This window comes from Lepidochelys kempii, chromosome 12, assembly GCF_965140265.1.
Source record: "Lepidochelys kempii isolate rLepKem1 chromosome 12, rLepKem1.hap2, whole genome shotgun sequence".
Lineage (NCBI taxonomy): Eukaryota > Metazoa > Chordata > Testudines > Cheloniidae > Lepidochelys > Lepidochelys kempii.
The window spans coordinates 34,586,044-34,597,811 of NC_133267.1; the positions used below are offsets into that span (position 1 = coordinate 34,586,044).

At 44.9% G+C, this 11,768-nt stretch overlaps 1 protein-coding gene across 3 annotated transcripts in view; it reads right to left on the reverse strand.

The window, feature by feature from the left end:
- The window catches only part of MLYCD (malonyl-CoA decarboxylase), a 38,745-nt gene extending 31,016 nt beyond the window's left edge, over positions 1-7,729 (reverse strand). For 2 of the 3 annotated variants that reach the window (XM_073308067.1, XM_073308066.1), the window contains exon 1: positions 7,047-7,729. In XM_073308067.1, coding sequence (XP_073164168.1) covers positions 7,047-7,625 — 579 coding nt within the window. In that variant the 5' untranslated portion in view covers positions 7,626-7,729. The remainder of the gene's footprint in view (positions 1-7,046) is intronic. The other variant, XM_073308068.1, reaches the window with a different exon arrangement.
- Positions 7,730-11,768: the final 4,039 nt, after the last annotated feature.

Consider the following 11,768-nt stretch of genomic DNA (forward strand, 5'->3'; position numbering starts at 1 on the left):
TACTCTACATATTTCAAACAAAACCCCCAAACCTCAACTACTCCCAATGAAACCATTCCATAGATAACACTGATACTTATAGATTTAGAAAAAGATCATTAAAAAACTGTCAGAGTAACTTCTGGCTATCAAAATCTGAACTTCAGCTCTCAGTTTAACAAGATGGAGCTTGTTTAAAAATTCAGGACACAGCAAAATATTAAAGTTTCCTGTATACGGGCACAACTCCAAACTGTTCTTCTCTCTCTTTGGTGAAATTTTTATATAATTTCCTCTACTGAAAACTGTTCTAAGTAATTAATATATTTTCCATTAACTTTCTGTTTACACATTACTGGTACAGAAATATTTATGAAACACACTATTTAATTGTATCTACTGAAAATCAGTGTACTTGAAGGAAGATCGTATTTGTTCCAAATTACACCACAGTTGCCCAGATTCTCTGTTTTTCCATTTGTGCTAACCACAGGAATGGGGCTAGGAAATAGAAGGGGGCATAGGTGGCTTTAAGTCACATTTGTGCGCTATATATCTGGGGCATATTCTACACAGCCCACAGCGTAAATTAGTCAGGGAGGCTCTAATAAATATGGTAGTTTCCTAGATCCCTCTATTGGCTATGGGGACTCTGGCCTCACCCATGACAGAGGACAAGTTGTAGGAACATGCTATAAAGCTCTTACCAGCTTCAATGCCAGGGGTAAGACCCCTGTACTGAGAGTAGGCTCCCAGGCCCATCTCCAGCAGTTTTCTGCCTCATGTATGCTACTGTAGTGTCATGCAAAGAAAAGACTGCAGCAGATTAAGCAAGTAACTTGGTACTGTTTTCCATTGTAAGCAAGAGGTTTTTCCACCTTGTTTTGAACAGTCTATGCACACTGTAAGGAGTCCACATTTACTCCTTTCCTGAGGTTTGCTTTACTGGCAAATCAAAGGATACCAAAACGTGTCAGCCAAAGCTCTTTCTATCAAGGCTACCTGCTCCTAAGGCTTCCTTGCTGGACGACTTAACCAAATCCTCACTCCCTCTAAGGGTTTGTCTACACAGGAAAGATTTTCTTGGTGTATTCATATGCCCCTTCATCTTCAACCACCATTCCAGAGGACGTGTCCGTGCTGACAGGTTCTGCTCAATAACAATCCAAAGCAGTGCAGACAGACCCATGTTCACTTTCATCATCTGAGTCAGATGACACCAACAGAAGGTTGATTTTTTTCTGTTTTGATGGTTTGGGTTCTGTAGTTTCTGCATTGGAGAGTTGCTCTTTTAAGACTTCTGAAAGCATTCTCCACACCTCGTCCCTTTCAGGATGGCACTTCAGATTCTTAAACCTTGAGTTGAGTGCTGTAGCGATCTTTAGAAATCCCACATTGGTACCTTTGTGTTTTGTCAAATCTTCAGTGAAAGTGTTCTTAAAACAAACAACATGTACTGGGTCATCATTTGAGACTGCTATAATATGAAATACATGGCATAATGCATGTAAAACAGAGCAGGAGACTATTCTATACTATTCTCCCCCAAGAAGTTCAGTCAAAATTTAATTAATGCTTTTTTTTTTTTCCCTAATGAGCATCATCAGCATGGAAGCAAGTCCTCTGGAATGGTAGCCAAAACATGAAGGGGTATATGCATGTTCAGCATATCTGGCATGTAAACACCTTGCAATGCTGGCTACAAAAGTGCCATGCAAATGCCTGTTCACTTTCAGGTGACACTGTAAATAAGAAGCCGGCAGCATTATCTCCCGTAAATGTAAACAAACGTGTTTGTCTTAGCGATCGGCTGAATAAGAAGTCGGACTGAGTGGACTTGTAGGCTCTAAATTTATATTGTTTTGGTTTTGAGTGCAGCTATGTAAAAAGAATTCCACATTTGTAAGTTGCACTTTCACAATAAAGAGATTGCATTATTGTATGAGGTGAACTGAAAAATACTGTTTTGATTACAAATATTTCCACTGTAAAAATTATAAATCAAAAAATGTAAAGTTAGTAGCGTGCACTTTGTAGTCTGTGTTCAAACTGAAATAATATATTTAAAAATGTAGAGAAAACATCCAAAAATATTCAATATTTTTCAATCGGTAGTTTATTGTTAAACAATGTGATTAAAACTGCAGTTTTTTAATGGCAATTAACTCATGCAATAAACTCAAAATTAACTATGATTAATCAACAGCCCTACTAAAGACATTTCAAAGTGCACAAAGGTTATAGGCATTCATGGCTATTTTTAATCAGACCCTCAATACTAGTAGTCACTTGGGTCTAAATCAGTAACAGCAAACTGTTTATTTTGCAGTGCACTTTGCGCTGATCTGCAGGTCTTATATAAGAGTTTAAGGCAAAGATAGCAGTCCATTTTAGGCACACAATACTTCCTTGGGGCCACCTATATAGGTGGGGTTGCCCTTCCATGGCTGCATTAGCTGAAGGAAAAGGGAGTACGCATCCTGTCAGACAGCAGACTCAGAACACCAAAAAGCATTTTTGCATACCCACAGGGGAAGAACTATATAGTTACCACCAACATAGTCCACATCTGAACTTTTGTTGCTAGGTATGTCTAAACAGTTCTGCAGCTGGGTCAGAAGTATCTATCATCTTCTATGAGTCTACCAGGAAGTCATTTACTGTTTCTTAGCAACTAGTCTATGAAGAGTCTAGTCATTTTCTCTGGGCCGTTAGTCATGATTCTGCTGTTTTACCTTAGAATACTAACCCTGAATACAAATTCCTCCGTATTTGCAGGGTGTTCTTTTCTTTATACTACCCTCTATTCAGTGTTCAGAGTAGCAGCCGTGTTGGTCTGTATTCGCAAAAAGAAAGGAATACTTGTGGCACCTTAGAGACTAACAAATTTATTTGAGCACATGCATCCGATGAAGTGAACTGTAGCTCACAAAAGCTTATGCTCAAATAAATCTGCTAGTCTCTAAGGTGCAACAAGTACTCCTTTTTCTATTCAGTGTGTATACAATGCCTTGTTCAATGTTTATGTTCAGATTCTTTGGTCTTCCTGAACTGAAAATTGGGACTATTCTACTCAGTTTCTTAGATTTTGTTTGCTACAAATAAAATAGTCTTTTGAACTAAACCTACCTTGATAAGGCTCATGACAGCTATGCCACTTACAAAAAAAAAAAAAATCAAGATCACCACTGAATTATGCATAAAAAGAAGGAGTTCAGTCACATCAGCGCATGGCGCCTATCATCATCCATTTACCAACCACATTTAAGAGTGGGATACAGCCAGGCACACAATACCTGGGCACTGTGTCATTATGGAACTGAATCAAATGAGGTGAACACAGAAGGAGACTTACCTCTCTGCATCCTAACGATTTTTATCTCAACATTGGAAAAAGCAGTATAATTCATGCAAACACTTATTTAAGTTTTTACCATCAATAGGCTGGTTTAAAAACTGGACCAACTAAGTCTATTTATCCATTACACTGAAGATATAAATACTCAGGTATAACTACAGAATGATAAATGTTGCATCCATTTCACCATCTACTACAGTAATGATTCAATAGCAATGCACCTGTGGTAGAGAAATAATCACTAAATGGTCTGCCATCCTTCCATTTAAACAATACCTGTAAAGATTTTGATGGAGAAATGGTCACATATTTAGTTCTAGTATTGCAGAATCCAGCTACCAGCCTTACCATAAGTTCTGAGAAGACTGTTCTGTGCCCTTTTCTATAGTCTAGCACTCCTCCTTCAGCTCAGAGGAAGACAATAGGGGGCAGTACAGTTGTTTTTTAATCATCTGCCGGACTAGGATCAGTGGTTACTGAACCATCCCAGTGTCATAACCAATACTGAGAATAAACATTTCCAAGAGAACTCTGTTTTTTTCAACAAGATTTGTGATCAAAATCAAGTCAAGATAATTTCAGCTTTAAACGGAGATATCATGGGCTGAGTTACGAAACCCCATTGTATGAATCCTCTCTACTGAACTGAAGGAACCAATGCATAATACAATGGCGCCAAAATAATTTTCCTGAAGAAAGGCTGCCAATAATAACCTAGAAAAAATAGGAGGGATGTGCCCCACCCATTTAAAACAAACAAACAAATCACATCGAGACATCCACTGTTCTCCTGTTAACTTAATGAGTTCAGCTATATCAGATCACTAATCAGAGACATCATCAACCAAGGTGTGGGGGGGGGTTGGGGGGGAGCAATTGAAAAAATAAGAATTACAATGCTGGCACATGAAATAAGATTTCATTAATCAATGGGCCAGCTGTTTGGACATAAGGCCCCAACTGGAAAAAGCAGAGCCATGAACGGCAGGAAAAAAATGCTTTTATAAAGACTGCATAAAATTCACTAGAGGATGGAGTTTACCCATCCTGCAGGGAATGAAGGAAATATGCATCAGAAGGTTTCATTAAAAAGAAAAGGAGTACTTGTGGCACCTTAGAGACTAACCAATTTATTCATTAATCCGATGAAGTGAGTTGTAGCTCACAAAAGCTCATCCTCAAATAAATTGGTTAGTCTCTAAGGTGCCACAAGTACTCCTTTTCTTTTTGCGAAGACAGACTAACACGGCTGTTACTCTGAAAAAAGGTTTCATTAGTTTCATATTGAGCAAACAGGAGTTGCAGAACTGTAAACAAAAACCAGCAGTTACCACACTATCTTTAAAATTTCAATCATTAAAACAATCTTTAAAAGAATGAACTAAGGGAGCAGTCTGATTGGTTGATGAGGATACACTGACATGTATTCACAAGAAGAGCCCTACACAGATACAAAATTTATATCTGCAGATGCGGATATCCATGGATATAAAGTGGATATCTGGTGAGCTGCAGGGCTCTACCAGGAAATGTAGTAGCGAAAGCAGCAGCATGTCAGGCAGTCGCTCGCAAGAGCCAGCGCCCATCCTGGGCAGTTCCTATGAAGTGACTGTACGACCCCCCACCAGGTTCACCAGCAGCTGTCCCTGGTCACGCTAGTGTGTGCAAGCAGCTCATATGCTCCCGGACAGGAGTCCCTTCCATCCAGTGGTCTGTATCTCCTGCGGTTTTGCCATTGCAGTTCCTGGTAGAGCCCTGCAACTCCCCGGATAACCACTTTATATCTATGGATTATCTGCATCCGTGGATATAAATTTTGCACCCGTGCAAGGCTCTATCCACAAGTCTCAGAAACAAATGAGCAAAAACATTAAAGTGGTTGTTTTAAAATTGCAACACTATCCAAACATGCTAAAATATGTATATATTTTAGAGTATTTCAAACAAATTCCTCACAAACATCCCAGGCAAGCGTACACATGTCCCAGAATTGGATATATTTCCCTCATTTATTGCTCAAATTCACAAGCCTTGCCCAGCTCATGACTTCACTAGTTGAGAGCAGTCAAAAAACAATAAGATAATTTTTTAAAAAATACTGCGCTATAGTTAGAACTAACAACTCTAGACACTAAAACTCAGCTATTGCCCTCCCTCTATTCTTTTTCTTTTCTATTAAGAAGTTTATAGAGAGGCAACTCTGGAGATATATGCAATCCTTGGATTTCCTTGACATTTAACAGGTGCATCTTATGTAAAAGAAAAAAAAACAGAATTCAGATCTAGTTTCCTGTAGTAAACAAGTGAGAATAGACTAAACTAAAGCCTCAGATGAGAGACAGAGCTAACACTTATATAGTAGAACTTCAGTTACGAACACGTTGGGAATGGAGGTTGTTCATAACTCTGAATAAAACATTATGGTTGTTCTTTCAAAAGTTTACAACTGAACATTGACTTAATGCAGCTCTGAAACCTTACTATGCAAATGAAAAATGCTGCTTTCCCTTTTTCCCTTTATTGTTTTAGTAGTTTATGTTTAACAAAGTACTGTACTTGGGGTTTTTTTGTGGGGGGGAGAGGGGAAGAAGAGGTGTCTGCTGCTGCCTGGTTGTGTACTTCCAGTTCTAAATGAGGTGTGTGGTTAATTGGTCAGTTTGTAATTCTGAGGTTCTCCTGTAGTAGCTTCTTAGGGTGTGTTTACACTGGGAGCATGCCTCCCACCCTTGGTAACAGACACATTCTAGCACCACTTGAGAGAGCACGCTAAAAATAGCACTGTCCATGTTGCTGCCAAGCAGTGAGACCCAGACATTTGGGCTGGCTTGCCACCGCCAAGACACCTCAGGATGACACCTCCTAACATTTTGCTTCATTAACATTATACTACACCTCTACACAGCATTTTGAAGTGAGCCTTCGAGACATACTCAGGCTAATGGTATTCATCCTAGTACTCTACAAATTGCTCTCTAGACAGCACTCTTTGAAGTTGCGGCTCCAGATCTGAAGCCCACACCACCCTCTAGGCTTCAGAGCCCAAGCAACAGCTACAAGACTCCGTCTGTACAGCTATTTTTAAAGCACCCGTTTGAGCTCCAACTACCCTGAGTGTGTCAACCCGAGCTGGCAGGCTTTCTACAAAATGCTGTGTAGACACACCCTGTGTGTTGTACCAATGTAGCTAAAGCACATCCTTGGAATCAGAGTACATTCACCTCACCAGTTATCTCATACCAAGCCAATTATTCCACTTGCCAAAATGGAAATTCTCACACAAGTTGCAGGACGCCCTGCTACGTCCTGTTATTATTTTCCACAAGCGTGTTGCCTCGTGCCAATGGCTCCCTTCCTCCTGGCTCATCTAACCGCTGGCAGAGACACAACAGCTCCCACCTGCAGCCTACACCACGGGCAGCTGGTCTTCCTGGTGCCATGCCATATCATGTCCATCAGTGCACCATTTCCTCCACAGCGTGCTGGATTTCCCACCCTTCACACCATCATTATCTGTATTGCCGTGACGGGCTCCTCGGGAGAAATCTGGGGCCCAAGGTACATCCTGTTCGCTGGGTCCCACCTCCTCTCATTTCACTTCATTGACACAAACGTTGGGGGGAAGGGCTGACGAACTCTGGGCCCCCCTCTCATCAGCCCGGCACCTAGGAGCCCCACTGCCCCCCGCGACCCGCGACCGCCCTCCCCTCACCCTGACGTGCGGCCCCTCCGCATGCCGCGCCGCCAGCGCCTCCACCAGGTCGCCCCTGAGCTCCATCAGGAAGCGGAGCCCGCCCTCCAGCCGGCCCAGGTGCTGGAAGAGGCCCCGGTAGCGGGGGCTGAGGTAGTAACGGAGCCGGTCCTCGGCCTGGAGCAGGGCGCCCGGCTCCCTCTGCTGCTCCCGAGCCTGCAGCACCTTGGCGCTGAACTCGGCCACCCGTCCGTGGTCCACGCCGAAGTCCCGGGCCAGGCGGGCCAGCAGCTCCGCCCGCGGGGGGCCGGCCTCCAGGGCCCTGTAGGAGCGCATGAACTCCGCGCTGCGGAGCTCGGCCGGCGGCGGCGCCTTCTCCCTCGTCTCGTAGGGGGGCAGCGGGGGCACGGAGCGGCTCAGCAGCTCCTCCATGGCCAGGCTCGGAGCCGCTGGGCCCGAGCACAGGGAGGCGGCGGCGCCTGACCCCGCTAGGCCCGCGCAGGGTCCCGTCACTATGGAGACGCCGCTAGGCCGCCTCGGCAGGACCCAGGGCCGGCGGAGCAGGCGCGGCGCAACCAGGAAAGGGCCCAGCCGGCTCATGCTGGCCAACCCGCACCCGGCCGGGACCCCCCGGGCCAGCGGCGCCGGGCTCCTCTCTACGCCGTAGCACTGCTAGGCCGCACGTTTTCGGCGACCAGCCAAACAAAAAGGCTGATTGGGTGGTGTTGCAGATTGCTGGCGGCGACAGCCAATCAGAGAGGGAGTGGGCGGGGCGTTAGCGTGCGTCCTAACTGTGTCTGGCCGCCATCTTGAGTGTGGCCTGGAAAGCTAAAGGAGCGGTAGGACGTGACTCTTCCTCCAGGGTGGGGAAGCAACGGCCGCGCTCCGCCTCTCCTCTCCTCTCCCCTAGACCTGGCCTTCCGCCCCCATTTACGAGTCTCTCCCCTCAGGGCTCTGCCCTGTTGCCTCCTTCCCCTGTAGCCACCCGCTTTCCTCTTCTCCCGCTGTGTGCTTTCCCTCAGGTAGCATGGGCCGCCATTTTGTCCTCCTGCTTCCCCCTCCGTCACGCACGTTCCACTCATGCCTGCTACTCCCTCCTCGCCTTCCTTCGAGGGGGACCCCGTTTTCAAAATGAAAAACCAGGACATATGCCAGAGCCCCACCCCTCTCTGGGGCCCCGCCCCTGGCTCCTCCTCTTCCCCCAAGGCCCCGCCCCCTGGCCAAGCTGGGTGCCAGAGGCAGGCGGTGACCAGCGCTGCAGAGCATCGGGGGCGCTCAAGAGTAGCCCCGGGCTGGTGTTCCCACTCCCTGGGACGTGCCACCCAGGGCAGATGGAGAGTCTAGGACTCCGAGGTTGCCCACAGCGGCCTGGGTTCCCTGGGCAGCTCTTACTACTTCCCAGCTCTGGCTTCTGGCCTAGCCAGGGGCAGGGCCTCGGGTGGAAGTGACTGGCGCCACCCCTGAACCTCAGCCAGGTGCAGCGCTGCAGGGAATCCAGGCAGCAGGGCAAGTCGGGCGGCACCCTCCAGTACGCAGTACCAGCAAGAGATTTTTAGCAGGTCTGGGGTAGCGGAAAGAGTTGGGGCTAGCCCCCTTCTCTTAAAGGAGCAGAACGTGGCTAGTGAGGGCATTCATTCTTTATATGGCTTTAACAGCATAATACATATGCTAACAAAAGCTTTGTTTAAATTTGTTAGCATATGCATTGTGCTGTTAAGTTGGTCAGGAGTCTTCAAGAGGGGCGGGGTGAGGAGGATGGAAGGTGTTTAAACATTGTTTTTGATTCTGTTTTTCCCCATTGGTCTGAATTATCCATGACGTTCATACTGCATCACATCAAGTCCAAATCATTAGAGGAATGCCTCTGCTTGCACTGACTAGAGGATGTTTGGATTCTGATGTCAGCCCAGGCTGACAGGAATCAAGTGTTGTCCCCAGTGTACATAGAATTCTTCTTTTCAGCCAAAATAGTCTAACTTGCATTTTGTTAACTGGAACTGGAGCAGCAAAACAAAGAAAACAAATGCCTCATTTTCCAGCTTTGTGGGTGAGAAAACTATAAGTGAAGATTATAATGCCGGACACTGACGGCCTTAAACTAGCTGCCTCGGGAATCTGCCAAGAACTTTGCTGAAAGTTACTCATCTTAATTCCTAGCTTGGTAGTTATCACACATCTGCCCACCTTTATTCGAATGAAGCTCCTTCTGATCTGTCAGCTCAGGCATTTTTCAGAGGAGCAGCCGTGTTAGTCTGTATTCGCAAAAAGAAAAGGGGTACTTGTGGCACCTTAGAGACTAACCAGTTTATTTGAGCATAAGCTTTCGTGAGCTACAGCTCAATTCATCGGATGCATACTGTGGAAAGTGTAGAAGATCTTTTTATACACACAAAGCATGAAAAAATATCTCGCCCCACCCCACTGTCCTGCTGGTAATAGCTTATCTAAAGTGATCACTCTCCTTACAATAAGAAAAGGAGTACTTGTGGCACCTTAGAGACTAACCAATTTATTTGAGCATGAGCTTTCGTGAGCTACAACTCACTTCATCTCACGAAAGCTCATGCTCAAATACATTGGTTAGTCTCTAAGGTGCCACAAGTACTCCTTTTTGTGAATACAGACTAACAGGGCTGTTACTCTGAAACCTCTCCTTACAATGAGTATGATAATCACGTTGGGCCATTTCCAGCACAAATCCAGGTTTTCTCTCCCCCTGCCCCAACCCCACTCTCCTGTTGGTAATAGCTTATCTAAAGTGACCACTCTCCTTAAATGTGTATGATAATCAAGGTGGGCCATTTCCAGCACAAATCCAGGGTTTAACAAGAACGTCTGCGGTGGGGGGGCAGGGGTAGGAAAAAACAAGTTTCATCCAGAACAATTTCAGTTTACAACCTTGGAACCTAATTCTGTAAACCCTTAATCGTTTGATCAATTCCATTGAAGACAATAGGACTATTTGCATGACTATGAACCACTTTTGTGGTAAGAGTTTCTGGAGTCTGTTCTGTTCCTATAAAGGAAGTTGAATCTCCCATTGAAATGCAATATTTGGATGTAATACCATAATGCGTTTAGGATACAGTTCTACTTAACATTTGACTTTTAGTAAGTCAAACATATGCTGAAATGGCTCCTCACACAACTCCAATATTCCATATAAACAGACTGAAATACTACATATTTGGGGGGAAAGTGAGTAGTTAAGCATGTTGATGTTTGTATATACAAACACCCATTTCATCACTGTACTGGAAAATATAGCTGAATTTAATTTTCTGTTGAATTTGAAGAAAGTTTAACAGCCCTAGTTGTTTTCTGTGTTAATCAATCAGTGCGTACCTGAAAAAAATGCATGCCTTCTAAGAGAAAAGAATCAGTCCATGCTTACTGAAAAAAAAATTCCTTCCAACTGGTGTTCAGACGAGTGCTACAAGACACATACATAACCTCATGAGCAAAGGGCAGAGAGGATACCCTCCCACATTATGACCAGCAAAATAATAATAATTAATAATAAAATCTCAAAGAGGCAGAGATTCACAGATTTGCAAACCTAAAAACATGTGTTATGCTAAACCACCTCAGCACATACAAGGCCGATGAACATTAAAAAGTTAACAGTGTGATGGGGCAAGGCCAGATGGCTATAGAAAAGTAGCAGGAGATAGATATATTAGCTCCAGGCTAAACAAATCCCTGGCACCAGGATAAGTGAAATAGCAGCTGCTCCAGGTCAGTTAAGACACCTGGGGCCAACTAAGAACTTTCCAGAAGGCAGGGAGAATGCTAGGTTGATTGGGACACCTGAAGCCAATCAAGGGCCAGCTGAAACTAGTTAAAAGCCTCCCAGTTAGTCAGGTTGGGGTGCATGTCAGGAGCTGTGGGAGGAAGTTGTGCTGTTGGAGAGACTGAGTAGTACACACCATATCAGGTACAAGGAAGGAGGCCCTGAGGTAAGGGTGAAGTGGAGCTTGAGGAAGTAAGGGCTGCTGTGGGGGAAGTAGCCCAGGGAATTGTACATGTCATGTTTCTAAAAGGTCAGCTACCATAGCTGATACTATTAGGGTCCCTGGGCTGGAGCCTGGAGTAGAGGGTGGACCTGGGCTCCCTGCCCTTTGCCCCCAATTAATCACTGAGACTGGGAGACAACAGAGACTGTGCAAGGAAGGATAGCTTCTCCTCACTTCCCTAGCTGGCTTATGATGAAATGGCTCTGTAGACTGTGACCCTTCTCCCTAGAGAGAGAGAAGGGTTCCGTGGAGAGTCACAGCGAGCCTTAGAGGCTTGCTAAATCTGCCAGGAAATGTGGGACCCATGGAGGCAAGGACAGAGCTTTGTCACAACACCTAAAAATTAACCTTGCCCTTGTAGACTAAACAGTGTCATGTCACTGGCTCCATCTCTGTTACATAACCAATAACAAAAGTACAGTGGGGCATGTTGCTGGCACAGAGGGTCGCAGGTACATGCTGTGATTTTTCAGACTCTCTTTTGGCAATTGTAATGTACATTAAATAGCTGGTACTTATGATTATTCTCTTTCTATGCATGTATATTCATCTTGGTATCTGAAGTTATGAATATTAGATATGTTTGCTTGCTGCTGTGGTAATGCCCACAAAGTATTTAGCCAGCACATGAAGAGACAAGTCAAGTTGAATGGCCCATTGAGGAACAGTTAGCTCACAGTGGACCCTAGAAAACGCCTGTCTACATTTAATGGACTCTTTGTGAATG